Source organism: Balaenoptera borealis, assembly GCF_965194805.1.
Source record: "Balaenoptera borealis genome assembly, chromosome: 16".
Taxonomy (NCBI): Eukaryota; Metazoa; Chordata; class Mammalia; order Artiodactyla; family Balaenopteridae; genus Balaenoptera; species Balaenoptera borealis.
Genome location: NC_138872.1, coordinates 60,114,759 through 60,131,589, shown reverse-complemented (window position 1 = coordinate 60,131,589; position 16,831 = coordinate 60,114,759). Strand labels below are relative to the sequence as shown.

The following is a 16,831-nucleotide window of genomic DNA, read 5'->3' as shown; positions in this document are numbered from 1 at the left end:
AGTGGTTACCAGTGGGGAGAGGAAAGGGGGCAAGATGGGGGGAGGGGTAAGCGGTACAAACTACTATGGATAAAATAAACTACAAGGACATATTGTACAGCACAGAGACTATAGCCAATGTATTACAATAACTTTATATGAAGTATAATCTATAAAAATTTTTAATCACTATGTTGTACACCTGAAACTAATAACATTGTAAACAACTACACTTCAATTGAAAAATCAAGTAAAACAATAAAAAATAAAGGAAATACTAAATTTCAGTCAGAGGTTAGAGAAAAAAGTTGTAACTTCTTCCCCTGTGCAAGTTAAGACCCCTGAATCCTACCTGTGGAAATGGAAGAAGTCTCTCCTTTGCCCCCTCCTCCTTCTTGGTACCTGGGATGAGAATGGGATGGCTGGAGCTAAAACAGCCATTTTGGACTATGAGGCAAGATAGAAGGAGCCCTGGTCTCCGATGACCATGGAGCCACATACCGGCCCAGCCTGCCTACCTCTGGACAGAGAGATGAATTCCTATCACATTAAGCCACAGTTTGCTGGTTTATTCTTTATTACATAAAGCCACTCAAACCTAACCGTAACTGCTGTTTTGCTAATACTTTTACTGAGTGGTGAGGTTGCAAACAGTTTGAATCTGATCATTAGCAACCTTCATGCATCTTCGAGAGACACTCTCTCCCTTACCTACAAAAGTGATTCCTCCAGAGCTTCAAAGGAAACCCAACTAGAAAGTTCCTCTGTAGCTGACGGCCTTGCAGGAGACAAACCCGGAAACCTTGAACGACAGAAGTTTCCCTCTGGGCTTCCCTGGTGGCGCAGCGGTTGAGAATCTGCCTGCCAATGCAGGGGACACGGGTTCGAGCCCTGGTCTGGGAGGATCCCACATGCCGTGGAGCAACTAGGCCCATGAGCCACAACTACTGAGCTTGCGCATCTGGAGCCTGTGCTCCGCAACAAGCGAGGCCGCGACAGTGAGAGGCCCGCGCACCGCGATGGAGAGTGGCCCTCGCTCGCCGCAACTAGAGAAAGCCCTCGCACAGAAACGAGACCCAACACAGCCAAAAATAAATTAATTAATTTATTTAAAAAAAAAAAAAGAAGAAGTTTCCCTCTGCCTCAATCCTGCTCCACCTCTGAAGCACGTCCTTTAGAGCGTTCACACACCCAAGTATCAAGTTTTACAGCTCAGGGAGCTTACGACCACACACCGCACTCCAAGTCCACGACCAGGCACACACACACCTGACTTCATCCCACACTCTGTAAAGTCCACGGTCACACAGGAGCAAGTGCAAAGGCACTGCCTCGATGTGCAGGCCCAAGAGTCATCCTGGCATCGGCAGAAGCTGCTCAGAAAGTACTTACTAATTGTCATGGACTCGGGCACCGAGGCAGAAGGTAACAGGCTGCTCAGAGGACTTCCTTGGCCTGGAGGACTGACTTCCACACTGGGAAAGGCAGACAGAGGGAAGTTACAGTCGGCCACTTAAAACACACCTCCTCACCACTCAAAGACCAGCAGGCTTTACGCTTATTCAGGTTTACGAACTAGAAGGAAGGGAAGGATGCCCTTTGAAATTATAGTCGGTCCTCATTTGTGGTTTCCGTAACTGCAAATTCTCCTACTCCCTGCAGTTTACTTGTAACCCCAAAACTCCCAGCTCTCGGGTATAACGTGGTCACCCGTGAACACGCACAGAGTGGCCAAAAGGTTGAGTCACGGACGTGCATGCTCCCAGCTCCTGCCAAACAAGGCAAGCTCTGCCTTCTTTCAACTAACATTCTGTCCTTCTGGCAAGCTATTTAGCACCACATTGTTCACATTCTTGTGCTTTTTGTTGCTGATTTTGCATGTAAAATGGCCCCAAGCTAGTGCTGAAGTGCTGTCTGGTGTTCCTGAATGCAAGTGAAGTGCCTGACAGAGAAAATACACGTGTGAGGTGGCCCTTGTTCAGGCCTGATGATAGGGCTGTTGGCCTCGAGTCCACCGTCAGTGAATCAACAACATATGTTAAATACGGTGTCTTTAAACAGGAACTGGCATAAAACATAGGTAGGTACTGATCTGTTGACAAAAATGTTGTGACCAGACACTCCCAGGAACCTAGGAGCAATGGTTCCATCTTGACAGAACACGACCACCACAAATGACGAGAGTTAACTGTGTAGTTACAAAGAATTTGCAACGTGGAAAAACAGCACTTCGCATCTTTCATGAAAATGGCAAGACCATAATCCGGTTACCACACCCACACCCACACCCCAGGAGGAAAAGGACCAAAAAACATCATGGATGAAATGGAGTTGGGGGTAAGAGTGATGTAGTTTCATGTACTGCTGCATTTTCCAAATTTTCTAAAATAAACAGCAGAAAGGTCTCAGCGTCCTGGATGGATCTGGTGACACCAACCGTTCCTGGCATCGTACTAATAGGTACGAGCCTCCTACAGGGAGTGCCATTCTCAGAGAGCAGGGCGAGACCGTAACACCAAGGGTGGAGGTAAACAATGACCCCACTCTGGAGCCAAGGTTGAAAATGCAGATGCTATGCCCTGGGGACACCAATTTAAACCCATAGAGAGAAGAAGGAAAAAGCTGTAAGAGCAACAAGGATCACGGTGGCATCAGGGGGTCCTCAGTGTCCATCTCAGCTCTGCCACCAAACGTCCAGTGACTCTGGACAACTCCACTTTCCCTTGAGGTACTTTCATTTGAAAAAAATGAAAACCAATGTGGTGCTTGCTACTGAATGCCAGACTAAGCACTTCACAGATATATAATATCAAACTGGTTTAAATATTATGTAATACTACAATTATAAATTGTAATATTAAAATTGTTCAATTGTTATCATTATCAAATACTAAAATCAAGCAAATTATGATGGCGGAGGTACCCAGATATGGTCCCCAAAGTGGAAAAAGTAAAGGTGGTATGCAAGTGAAATTTGACACATATACCAAGTCTCGGGCCTGAGACCCCTGGCCACTTCGCACTCTGGGATGTTAGACCAAACCTGAACTAAATTAGCATGAAGTGAGGCCTTGCCCTTCAGTCCCAGCAGGTGCCCGCCCATCTTTAAAAAAGAATAAAAGACAGAGTTGTAAAGAGGACAGTTCAACCCCAGAGGCAGCTTGGCGTCTGAATACTCACCTGTACCGAGGTCCAGGCTCCGGGAGGACGTGGTCATCGGGTCCCGTCCCGTTCTCCAGGCTCCCGAGGGGGGTATCTGCGCACACACAGTAACCACAGAGAGAAAGTCAGGGTTCTGTTCTCGTTTCATTTTCCCCATGAGACAAGGACACAGTGCAGACACTGGCTCACCTGCTAAATCAGTTTACTTACAAATGTTTACCCGTCTGGCACACTGGATTTTCATCTGCTCCCTGTTTCATCTCTTTGGGCCGTAATCTCAGACTTGGTATCAGTCACTGACTGGAGGCCCTATTTTCCCACTTAACCTTTTTTTTTTCATTGAGTATAGCTGACATACAATAATATCAGTTTCAGGTGTATAGCACAGTGATTCGACATTTACATACACTACAAATTAATCACCACGATAAATGAAGTATTATCTGTCACCGACAAAAGTTATTACAATATTATTGACTATATTCCCTATGCTGTACGTTACATCCCATGACTTATTTATTAACCTCTTTGATCTGGAGCCACCTGGAATTATGCATGAAGTCCATATGCAGAGCCAACCTCAGAACCAGGGAATAATAAATCAGCTGTCAGATCAGCTCCCGCCTGCAGTGTCTGGAGAAGGACACGCGAGGGCAGCACAGCCCAGTGACTGCTGCTTTCTACAGCGCCACTTGCCCTGCATCAAGTGGGAAAGGCATTTGGAAGAAGTGAGGCCGTAAGTCATCTCTAGAAACAACAGGCAAGAGGCACTAAAGACTTTCGTAGATGCATTAGCTGCTGTTCAAGTCTCTTCCCAGGAAAAAGTACAAATCCATGCCCCTGAGGCTGGACAGTGACATTCACGTCAGTGTCATCCAGCAGAACACCTGCATGTTGGGCAAACTTCTGGTTTGTCAACACCCCCAGCCAGGCCTGGATCAGGGACAGGGGGTGCAGGGACGGAAGGACGCACGTCCCGTTGCCCTAAGTCATCTGTCGTGTGACCTCCTCCTCCGCTTACGCCTGGTCTGGTCCTGCTCAAGATTCCCCAGCTCTTAAGAGGTTGACCTAAGGGAACCTTAAGGGGTTTTCTCTCCTTTCCTTCTACCCTGCTGTCCCCACCAGACTATTCCACTCACTCCGACCTCTTTTAAGAAGTTCACAGGGGGAAGAGAAAGTGTCCACCTCTCCGCCTCCCATTTCTCGCTCCCCAGCAACGTGGTGCGTTCAGGGTGCACGCTCCGCCCACTGGCCTGGGTTCAAGTCCCTGCTCCCCAACTTCAATCCAGCAAGCTACCCAGCTTCTTTGTGACTCAGCTGCCTCCTCTCTGAAATGGGCTGACACTAGTGCCGACCATACTTTTTTTTTTATTGGAGTATAGTTGCTTTACAATATTGTGTTAGTTTATACTGTACAGCAAAGTGAATCAGCTATGCGTATACATATATCCCCTCTTTTCATACAACATTTTAATAACGCCCGCCACATAATTAAACTTCACATTTTATTACACATACGTTTCGGTGAGAGCGTGCAGTGAGCGGTGGCTGGTACCAGCTCGCCCTGTAACCAAGACCCCCCCCCCCTCCTCCTAGGAGCTCTCTGCTCTCAGCCTTCAAGACACAGTGGTCCTCCTCCCCTCGCCGTCTCTTTCTCTGATTCCTGCGTGAAGGTGCCGCTGGATCACGGCTCCGTGGCCTCTGACGTCCTTGGCAAACCCAGCAAAGTTGCTGGCTCCAGCTCTCGGCTCCGTGAAGGTGACAGCTCTCGAGCCCTCACCTCTGGCTAGTCCTCACTTCTGGCTAGGCCCCCAATCTTGAATCCTAAACCCACATTTAGAACCGCCCGCCAGAAAGCTCTACTGGGATACCGTACTGGCCTCCCAACTGGCCATGACCTTCAAAACCGCTCCCACCTCAGAAGATGGTGGCACCACCCTCCCTCCCATCCCAGAGCTGGCTGGTGTCCAAGACCAGTCGGTCCCACCCAGTCACCTCCCACGCCTTGCTCTCCAGCCACTTCCCCCACGCCTCAGTTCGAGGGCTCCAGGACCTCCCCGGGGTCTTCTGCAGCAGGCCCCCGCAGCTCTGCTTCAGCCTCCAATCTAACTCACACACAGCCGTCAGACTCCACTCCCTGAAGCAAAGACAGGACTCCAACTGCACAACGCAAATCCACGGGTGGAGTAAAGACCAGTATCAGCCACCAGGATTCCGGACACCACGCCTCCCCGGCCCAAGTGGATTTCCCGTCATAATACACGACCCTGACCCCGTGCCAGCTGTAGCGGGCCTGATGCACTGGGGCCACAGAGCGATCGCAGACACTGTCGAGGCCCCTCTTCCTCTGCCCCCAGCCAGGTGTCATTTTTCCAACTGCCAGACATCCACTCCCTTCAGCATGCCCACACCCCACTCCGGCACTGATGTGCTCGCCTGAACCCCAGCTGCGGGCCTGGCTCTGACTAGGGTCAGGGTCACACTGGAAGCAAAACAGACGTGGTCCTGCCCTCACGGACCTCAAAGGCTAGTGCGGGTAGGGGTTCGGGGACAGGCATTATCAGGTAATTACACAAATACACGATTTCAGATGGTACACCGAGGTCGGAGCAGTGGAGACACCTAGGTTTACAACAGAGTGAAACCAAGGCCCGGGCCACGTGAGCTGGGGTCGGCGGCAGGGCCGGGGTGTCCTCTAACGCAGCAGCCCTTGGGCCGCAGCCTAAAGGCAGGAGGAGCTCGAGGGGAGGAGGAAGTGAAAGCTGGCTGGTATGGCCAGGGCGGCAGGCAGAGGGGAAACGGGAGGAGGTGAGGCTGCGGGGTGAGTGGGGGCCGGGTGGGCACAGGAAGGATTCCGGATCTGACCCTAAGTGGGGGGAAGGGTCTGGAGCAGGCGAATGAGGCAATCTGATTTACATTCTAAAAAATCACTGGCTGCTGAAAGAAGGATGGATGATGGCAGACAGGGATAGAGAGCTACTGAGAGGCTATTCTGCATGAGCCCAGCAAGAGAAGGATGAGTTAGAAGAGGGTGGTGGAAGCATTCAGACCATTCATTCCTCCTCCTCTACGTCGGAGGATTAAAATGATGTCCCTGTCCCCTCCCTGCCTGCAGCACTCGCAGGGGACTCGCCTTTAGATCCCCCAGAGCCTGGCAGCGACCCAACCCCAGACCCAATGGCAGGAGTGGGAGAAGTCGGGGAACACTGGACCTGATGGGGAGAGGAAGGGCCGAGGACCCAAGCTGCCCAGTGAACCAGCTCCGCATGTGCCAAAGCCCAACTCCAACCACAGGCCCTCAGCGAGCAGCAGTGACGTTTCCACGTACACGGTCAGCAGGAACGGGTGCTCTGTTCCCCTCAATTTACGATTCTCAGTTGAAAGAAACTTTGGGGACTTTTTCTCCCTGGCAGCTTCAAGCAGATGTTGGTAAATGTGCTGTGCTCTGCTGCAGGTAGTGACAGGCCCAGAGGAATGACTGGATCTAACCTTCATCTGCTTGTCAGGGTGTCGGGTGACCCTGGGCTGGTGTCCCCTTCTCTGAGCCCCTCCCTAACCCCAAAAACGCAGCCCAAGGCATGGCCCCCCAAACCACAGAGGTGCCTCTTCCAAGGTTCAGAAGGATAATAATCCTGTGTTCAGGGTCCCCTTCTCTGCCGCCTTCTCCCTCCCCAGACTTAGCTACTAAAACATCCATCCTTCCCTGCCACAGGCCTCTCTCCCTTTTTTTTATCCCCTCCCTCTTTCTCTAAATACCCTCTAAGTTAAAGACATGAAATGACTCCCAGGCCAGAAAGAGAAGGGAGATCTGAACGTCACTAAAGCAGGCAAGTGTCAATCAGAAGGGACACCAGTCAAATGGAGTGAAAGAGAAGGAGTCTTGGGGAGGAATCTGGCCATGCACGCCCAGGGCTGCCCATGGAGAGGCCGGGCTGGCAGCCAGGCCAGCCTCAGCACCACCAGCCCGCACACCTCCATGGACATGGGGCATCAGGCCAGGAGGGACTTGATGCACTTTGGCACTCCAGCCAGGACACGGCTTCCCCCCGCTGATTCTAGTATCTTCGTGCAGCCCTAGAATAACGCTCCTTCCCGTGCAGTGTTCTCACCATGGTGAGTTTGCCCCTCGGGCGGTCACAAGCTCCCATGACTCCTGGCAGCTTTGTTAACAGTAAGTGAAAAAGGTGGCAGACCAGCTCACACGCAGCGTCTCTGGTGAGGACAGTCGCCATCAGCTGGAGCTGGGGTCCCACCAACAGTGGCAAGGTGGAGCCTCTGGGTCTGCGAGGCTGACAGCCCGAGGAGGGACGGTGGGAAGTCTGCGGGGGCAGGGGTGCCTCCTGGCGAGGATCCTGGAGGCCGGCCAGAAAGCCGAGTTCTGTGACTAAACCCCCGATGCGAATGGCGCACAGCCAAGCCCCAGGAGCAGCCTGACACGGCAACCCAGCGACAGTTCATGACCCAAACAAAAGGCCCGCCCGTGGGGAGCAGGATAAGGGGATGGGGAACTGGACTCCGACTCAGATGCCCAACAAGCACTGGAAATCCTCCAGCGGTCCCACAGACAAACGTGAGGACCACCTGCTCTCTGCCAGCCACCGCCCCACCCCCCCGCCTTCTCAGACATTCTGCTCGTGTCTGCACCGCTGCTGAATGGGCAAGGGCGAGGTGACCAGACCTCCAGCCCGCAGTGGCTCAGACCAATGCTGGTGACCTGAACGGAAGGAGCTGCAGGGGCCGGCCTGGCCTGCAGACACCAGCTAGGCCCACCAGACCGTCCCTCTCTGGGGTTTCAATCAACACCTGGACAGAAACTCTAGTTGGTATGGAAGGACACACAGCTGAGGCAGCAGTGCTGGCACCTCAGCCAAATAGAGACCAAACAAGAGGGCGGAGAATGATGAGGGAGCAAAGACAGACCAGAAGGGAGAGGAGATGGGGGCAGATCCCCACAAGGAAGCGTGGGGCACAGAACGAGAATGACAGCAGGACCTCTCCGGGCCCAAGTCCCTCCATCCCAAAGTCCCAGCTTCCAGCCCACGGGCGCCCGCAAGACGACCTCAGTAGTGCAATGCCTGCAGGAAGCCTGCCTGGGGACTTCACATGTGCCGTGCACCTTGTCCCAGATTAACTCAGGGAACCTTTGCCACAAGTCTCAGAAGGAGGCGGTATAACAATAACCATCCCTTCCCTCGCAGGCTGTGGTCAAGAGTGGATGAAGGGCCTGTGGTTGGAGTTGGGTTTTGGCAAATGCGGAGCTGGTTCACTGGACAGCTCGGGTCCTCGGCCCCTTCCTCTCCCCATCAGGTCCAGATCAATCACCTTACAGCCCTGGACTCACTTCAGGGCTGTCATCACCACCAGCCATACTTTGCAGAAGAGGAGAACAGCCTGGCGGACGTAAGTCACTTAGCCGCACTCTCATTAGCCTCAATTTACACCGGGAACACTGCCTCACAGGGCGGTCACGTGCCCCCCTCCAACTTCTAGAGCTGGGCCTGAGCTGACCACCCCCCCCAAGACTGCGCCAGTCAGTGTGCCCGCCCTGCCTCGTGCCCCAACTAGTTTGAGTGGGTTTCTGCTCCTCACACAGTGACACGACAACGGTCTATCATCCGGTTCAGCATGTCAACAGCTTCCTGGGCAGTCGGTGGGCTCCGGCCCACGGTTCCCTAAACCTGGGCCTAGGAGGGTGAGAAGGGCACCTACACAAGGGGGCCGAGGCCTCTGTGACACGCTGGTGCTGTGAGGCAGTGACGGTGACCAAGCACTTCACTGCGCCAGGCGCTGCAAACACCTACCCCACCAGGGGAGCCGGGCTCATCCATGCTCCCACCCTCGCCGCCTACCCCCCCCAGTACACCCCACCATGACCTGCTCTAGCTAAGGAAAACAATCACGAACCACAGGCAAGCCTGCTGGACCACAAGGAACAGGTCAGAAATGCTTCCCCACTTTTAAGCAAGCTACTCCCTGACCCCCAAGCACTTGGCTGCAAAGAGCACAAGGACCTTTAGAGCTACGGGTTCTGTGACCTGCTCCCTTCTCCTAAGAGGCAAAAATAATGGTCACCATTTGCGATCAGCTTGTATGTGACCAAGTTCAACAAATCACTGCCAAGAAGAAAAACAGGCCCCAGGGGCTCCCTGGTGGTTTGTCGACACTCGCTCAGGTGAGAGCACCTCAAAATACCCAGGTTCCGCAAGGAGAGCAGCCTCTGTCGCTCCTGAGCTCAACAGGCCCCGACTGCCCTGAGCCCTGGCCTCCGTGCTCACTCTCCCACTCTCCCACCCCCCCACCCGCAGACGTAACCCAGCCACTCCTGCTGCTTCTCGAGCCAGAGCTGCGACAGGAGGAAAGGAGGAATCGGGAGACACCTACCTGCAGGGCCGCAGGCGCCCGCGCCACTGACCGGAAAGAGCACATCGGCGTCGCCGTGCAGCACATGCAGCGGAGCCCAGCTGTGCATCTGGGAGAGGCAGGCGCCCCCGTCTAGCGGCCTGCGGGGGGAGAACACAGCTGCACATCAGGGCCGAAAGCCCCAAGGGCCCCGAGTAGTGCAGCACCTGATGGGCCTCCACAAGCCCCCTCTTGGGAACCAACCACGCCATGAGGGGGCTGAGAACAGAAGCGGGCCCGGGTGGGAGTCGGGAGCCAGCCCTCCGCTGCTCGCTCTTTCAGCCCGTGTTTACTGAGCACCTCCTCCCTGCCCGGCAGTGCGCACACACTCTGTGCTGCCAAAGAACCAGCCAACAGTGTCCCTCCTGCCCTCATGGAGCTTACAGTCTACTGGGGGAAGCGGACGTGAGGCATATAATCCCACAAGAAGGTGTGAAATGGCAGCTCAGGTCTGTGGAGCTGGTCGGGAAGGTGGTGGAAGGCTTCCTTGAAGAAGGGAGGTTTGAGGTGAGGATGGAGGGAAGAACCAGAGTCACGGGGGCGGGAGGTGGGGGCAGAATGTGCTGGTGCTGAAGCAGGAGGAAGCCCCGTGGGCTCCAGGCTCTGAAATGACCTTGGGCTAGGGCCCCTACGCCTCGCTGGTTCTCAAACCCTCACAAGTAAAAGGAGAGAACCAGACCGGATCGTGTCTGGGTCCCTTCCAAGAAAGGGGGTCAGCTCAAATATTAACCAGGCTCATGTGATCTGTTATATTGTCACCTTATCCACCAAGCACCAAACTAACCTGAGCGGTCTTTGTAACGCCAGGCTGGTTCAGTTAAATTTGAGAAAGTATTTGCCCACTGCAGCATCTGCCTCTGGGCAATCAGGCACCACTGACAAATACCAGGAAGCATCTGTGCAGTACTCGAAAGTTTATAAAATCACATCGTAGATCAGTTGTAAAGAAGACCAAAGCAGATCATAATCATACCACTTAATGGTGGGAGGGAGGTAGGGATGATGATGATGAAGAGGAGGGAGAGGGAGAAGGGGAGGGAGGGGAGGGAGAAAGAAGGGGAGGAGAGAGGGGGTAGGAAAACAACTCAAAGAGATCATTCCACTTGTCCAAGTTCATCACTTAGCCAGAACCAAGGCTTCAGCCCAGGTCTTCCAGAGGCAGTACTGTTGGCACCTCATAATTCTTCTTTCGTTTAGAGCAGTAGTGTTAACAAAATTTTTCTGGAAAGGACCGGATAGTCAGTATTTTAGGCTTTGTGGCCATAAGTATACTTCTTTGTTGGTTTTTTGTTTGGTTGGTTTTTGCTTTTTACAACGCTTTAAAAAATGTAACAGCCATTCTCGTCTGGGGGCAGATTTGGCCAGCAGGCTAGTCTGTCAACTCCTCTTTTAAGGCCTGTCTGTAGACATTCTCCTTTGAGCACTCTCGAGCTTTTGGTCACACGTTTGACACGGAGCAGGACACACAGCAGGTAATAACCCTAACAGACTTTTGCCACCTGTGTCATTTAGTCCTGCAGGTAACGCACACGATGAGGCACAGAAGAGGAAGCGCCTCCCACCTGTGTGCCCAGCCGCAGAGCCAGGTTCTGGGGTGAACTTGGCTCTGCCCCTACAATCTGTAAAGAACCGCCCGCCCGGGGCTCTGATCCAGCAGCTGGCAACCAAGGGGACTCCCGGACACCCAGAGGTGGCCAGGGGCGCCCCTCGGGACACAGCAGCAAAACCACAGTCCTTTCCCGGCCGCTGCACCGGCTCCAGGCAGGTGGGATTTTCTGTTGTTTCTAAGGGGACGTCTTGCCACTTTCCAGCAACACATGCAGAGCACAAAGTGAAGTCAGGTCCCACCAACTAAGGTTCGGACCCGAGTAAAAGTGGCCAAAGGCCTCCACCTCGAAAAGGAGTTACACTGAAGTGATTCCTAAAGCAGAGACCAATTCAGAATACGGGGTCAGAGTTGGGCTTAGAAACAGAACCGGTGTTGCTTTTCATTAGAAAAGTAGGATACTTATTTTAAAACCTACAAAATGCCATAAAGAGGAGGGGGAAAAATACACCCAAAGCCCCATTACCCAAAACAACTGAGGTAGACACGATTTCCATAGTGTCTTTTTTTTCTTTCTTTCCTCACGTGCTTTCCTTTACGAGGTTGTAATGAAGTTAGATGTAGGTTTTTATATTTTGCTTTTTTCATTCAATATTAATTCATAATTTCATCTTCATACTACTTAGATACTCTTAGATGTCATTTAAGATGTTTAAGATCTGGAACATTAAAATTTTAAGATTTAAACTACAAAATATTCCACTGTTAACTGCTCCTCTGTGGTTGCACATTTTCGTCGGGTTCATTGTTTAGCTTTTCTAAATTAGCATGTTGGTATCTAGATGCAGCAACCTTTTGCCTGAGGCTGGTGCTCAGGGTAGCTTCCCAGCAGTGGAATTACTAAATCAAGGGGGATAAACATTTTTAAGGCTCCTGACATTGTGCCAAACTGTTTTCCCCAGGGGCTGTGGACATGACCAGCGCTCTATCAGGATGACCCTAGCACCAGCCATGCCTCATCATTATTCCACAGTTAACATCTACTATGTGTCTGGAAGATTCCAAGCATTGAGGACACATTGAGAGCAAGCCTTCCAGGCAGGGCGCTAACCCAAGGCCGCCTTTCACCCAGTTCTCTTTTTAAATCTTGACAAAAATGATGGGCAAAACACAGTGTCTGGTTTTACTTTGCACTTGCTTAATTGCTGGTGAAGTGCAACCTTTTTCATGATTGTAATTCTTTTTGAACTATATTTTCACCCCACTTCCCTGTTGGTGTCATGGAACACAAATAAAGTGATAGGAAAACCCCTTTCTATGATAAAGATATTATATCCTCTTTTAAGAAAAAAACAGGGACTTCCCCGGCAGTCCAGTGGTTAAGACTCTGTGCTTCCACTGCAGGGAGCGCGGGTTTGATTCCTGGTTGGGGAACTAAGATCCCGCATGCCACCTGGTGCGGCCAATAAATAAATAAAAAATATTTTAAGAAAAAAACAAAAGCAAGGTCAACACTTATAAATACTGAGGTAGTTAAAAAACTAAAAACAGAACCACCATATGACCCAGCAATCCCACTACTGGGCATATACCCTGAGAAAACCATAATTCAAAAAGAGTCACGTACCACAATGTTCATTGCAGCTCTATTTACAATAGCCAGGACATGGAAGCAACCTAGGTGTCCACTGACAGATGAATGGATAAAGAAGATGTGGCACATATATACAATGAAATATTACTCAGCCATAAAAAGAAACGAACTTGAGTTATTTATAGTGAGGTGGATGGACCTAGAGTCTGTCATACAGAGTGAAGTAAGTCAGAAAGAGAAAAACAAATACCGTATGCTAATACATATATATGGAGTCTAAAAAAAAAATGGTTCTGAAGAACCTAGGGGCTGGACAGGAATAAAGACACAGACGCAGAGAATGGACTTGAGGACACGGGGAGGGGGAAGGGTAAGCTGGGAAGAAGTGAGAGAGTGGCATGGACATATATACACTACTAAATGTAAGATAGCTAGCTAGTGGGAAGCAGCCGCATAGCACAGGGAGATCAGCTCAGTGCTTTGTGACCACCTAGAGGGGTGGGATAGGGAGGGTGGGAGGGAGACGCAAGAGGAAGGGGATATAGGGATATATGTATATGTATAGCTGATTCACTTTGTTATAAAGCAGAAACTAACACACCATTGTAAAGCAATGTTAAAAAAAATAAAATAATATAAAATACCGAGTTAGGAGGGACAAGATCTTTCCTCAGTCATCGGACATTTTTCCTCAGTCATCAAAGAAGTGGTTTAACTGACAGCAAGTAGAGGTGTAAACCCAATTTTTGGCCAACAGAGCATCTAAAAGACCATCAGAGCATTCGACTTTGCCAAAGGCCACTGCAACCCACCATGTGCTCTCCCAGCCTGGCCCCTTTCCTCCCACAAACCTAGCTGTGCCATTAAACTTTTAAAGTTCTGGCCCCTCCAGGATTCTAGACCTTCCACGTGAATATTAGCTTAGAAGCAAAATGAAAGTATCACTCAGTAGGCCATCTCATCATTTCTCTCTCTTTCCCCAAGAGGCTCTGCAGAATGCTCACTCAGGATCCCCTCTTTACGCCAGGGAGTAGCTGTCCGTAACCCACAGGGGGCCCAACGGCCTCAAAGGGCCCAGGCCCTGTAAAGGTCACCCTGCGCTGTTTTGTGTTTCACACATCACAATGCTGGCCGCTATCCTGGCTCGCAAGCTGGCCTCCCAGCTCCAGCCTCCCCTCAATGGCACCAGTCCAGTAGGAAGAGAAATGACTGTGTTTGAGGCCAAAAAACTGATTCGTGGAGTGAATCAACTCAGAGATGCACTCACCTACAGAGACAGAGAATGCAAATGGCATTTCCTAAAAGGCCCAGAGGAAGAACTGTAGGCAGGTGTGATGGTTATGTGTCAGCTTGGCTAGGCCGTGGTACCCAGATATTTGATCAAACATTATTCTTGATGTTTCTGTACAGGTATTTGTCTTGATGAGATTAAAATTTAAGACAGGAGACTTCGAATAAAGCAGATCACCCTCCATAATTTGGGTGGGCCTCATCCAATCAGTTGAAGGCCTTAACAGAAAAAGACTGAGGTTCCCCCAAAGAAGAAGAAATTCTGCCAGCACACTGTCTTCAGACTCAAATTGCAATTCTTCCCTGGGTCTCCAGCCTGCCAGCCTATCTTGCAGATTTTGGACTTGTCAAGTTCCACAATCACATGAGCCAATTCCTTAAGATAAATCTCTCTAGATAAATACATACATATACACATACATACGAGAAACACACACACACACACACACACACACACACACTATTGGTTCTGTTTTTCTGGAGAACCCTAATATAGCGGGTCACAAGACTGGATGCAGGTACAAAATCATTCATACCCAGTAAGCAAGAACAATGGTGGAGGGAAGCTACCCTAACGTACTTTAGTAGGAGAAAAAAGCCTTGTGCACGAAAATGTTCATTTCAGAATATCTGATAACAAAAAACAAAAACAATGCCAACAACCTAAATACTCAACAACAGGGGAACCGTTAGCAAATCATGACATTGATCTGACCAAATATCAACCAATCGAGATTCATGGCTATGTAGAAACATGGAAAATATCTGACAGTACATATAAGCTTTGGAACACAGCACAACCTAACCTTAATTCCAGTTCTTCCCATTGGTTTGACAAATCTTAACTAAAGAAACTGGTCTTTCATCCATCAGGTGGGGTTGACACCCACAAACCCCCCAGGGCAGCTCTAAGAATTAGGATACAGTGAATCTGCAGCTTGCCTCATCTGTCCTGTCCCAGATGATCGACAAGGTAATGCTACTAACATGGGCATGCATGTGAATGAGGATGAGAGTAAAAATCAAAGACAAAAACAGGGAAAGTCTCATGAGAAAGGAAAAAAAACTCCAATTCAACACATGGACGTGCAAAGCTTCGGGCTAGAGGCACACTGTGCCCCTCCACCGCACCAGGGGGTCTCGGGGTCTTCATTTTACACTTTCACGGGCTGGTTTTGAAGCCAGCCGTGACTAGGGTTGCACTGCACACTACAGAACTCAGGTGAAGAGGTCACTAGTTTATTCGGCATTAAGAGTAAGACCAAGCACAGGAATTATTACAAGAGTTACAGTGTAACAGCAGCCACAGCTGCCTGCATTCTTTCTTGACGTGCCAGCACCCGTGCCCAAGGCCCAACACGCAGGGCCCCATTAACTGGACAACAACTCTTTCGACAAAGCAGATGCCGTTTTTCTCCTCGGTCTCACGTGAGGTCTGAAGCTCTGGGAGGTGAAGAAACTCGTCCAACCTAGTCTAACCTAAGCCACGCAGCTAGTAAATGAGAACCCAGGTTGTCTTGATTCTAAGATCCAAGCTCCTAACTATGCTTTTCTGTTTTACGGCTTCACTTGCACCAAGCCCCTCCTGCAGGTATAAATGTACCGCAGCTCCAGTGTTAAGGTGGCAAGTGCAGGCCAGTTACTGCCATTCACACCCCTGCAAATAAACACAGAAATTACCAGCTGGAGACTATTCTCTAGAATACCCTGCCTCTCTCCTGAGCTTCCTGGGCTAGTGGCAAGTAAGAGATGCAAGCAAAATCCAAGCAACAAAAGTGAAAGACACAGACATAAAGCAAGAATTTCAAGGCCTACATCTTGACGCCAACTTTGCAGTAAGTACCTTCAAATAGCATATATGCTCCCTTCCCCTTTGTTCTCAGGAGTGGGGCAAGCTAATGCTCCTTCTTCTGAAATCAAGATCTGAAAAATGAGTGATGCCCCAAACAAACAGAAAACTTGCAGTCTAATTTCACCCAATACTACAGAAAGAGCCAGCCACCCTTCCTCAGAAGCTTGAGCAGAACTTACTTCTCCAGCGACTCTGAGTGGCCCGGGCACTTCTTCCCAGGTGTGCTCCCGTACACGTCATCCTCATTCTCATCCACGTCTTCATCATCGATGCTTTTCACATCGAGCTTCTGGTACCCAAACTCCCCGTTCAAAGACAGAGAATCGATTTTCCATGAGTTGCTGCTCTGACTTCCGTTGGAATTTGGCCCAAAGGGGCTTTCAAAGGCCGTCATGATACTGACCGAGGAGCGGTCGGAGTTCTCCTCCGAGCTTTCCCCTGCCCCAGGGATCTTCTTAGAAACATCCCCGGAGCTCTGCTCGTCTTCCTCGTCATCAAACGAGATGATGTTAGTCACCTTCTTTTTCTTCTTCCTCTCCCTTTTACATTTGGCATCTGGCAAAAGATATGAGATAAGAAAAAGCAGGGAAGATAAAGCGATGATGGAGCCATCCTGCCTCTAGACTATGGAAAATCTCTACTATTCTACTAAAACATAAATCTGAGATAAACTCAGATTTCTTTTAACCCTTGGGAAAAAAATTTGTCTATGGGAGACCAAGCAAAATGGATGTGAGCCTCTACTTCTGATGTGAACATATATACCATAGAGCACATATTACAATCATTCCTTCTAAGCAGTCCTTCCAAGCACTTTGATTAAAAAGGTTAAATGATTAAATGATTAAAGGTTAAATGATTAAAAATCATTATTGAAATCATTTGTATTGCTTCACTTTGGAAGATACTCTTATGGCTGGGAGATGAGACCAAGAAAATCAGTTTGGGGATTGTAGTTGACTGTTTAACAGCCACAATTCCTCCCAGCCCAGCACGATGCCCCTTTACA

At 50.1% G+C, this 16,831-nt stretch overlaps 1 protein-coding gene across 16 annotated transcripts in view; it reads right to left on the bottom strand.

Annotated features, from left to right (window-relative positions):
• Window positions 1-16,831, bottom strand: part of SNX29 (sorting nexin 29) — a 557,079-nt gene that overhangs the window by 470,159 nt on the left and 70,089 nt on the right. For all 16 annotated transcript variants that reach the window (XR_014235418.1, XR_014235419.1, XR_014235420.1 and 13 more), the window contains 4 exons: window positions 16,002-16,377; window positions 9,523-9,641; window positions 3,160-3,235; window positions 1,372-1,454 (listed from right to left, as the gene is read on the bottom strand). Coding sequence is in view for 9 of the 16 variants with exons in the window: in XM_082359262.1 (XP_082215388.1) it covers window positions 1,372-1,454; window positions 3,160-3,235; window positions 9,523-9,641; window positions 16,002-16,377 (654 nt within the window). In the remaining 7 variants the exon portion in view is untranslated. The remainder of the gene's footprint in view (window positions 1-1,371; window positions 1,455-3,159; window positions 3,236-9,522; window positions 9,642-16,001; window positions 16,378-16,831) is intronic.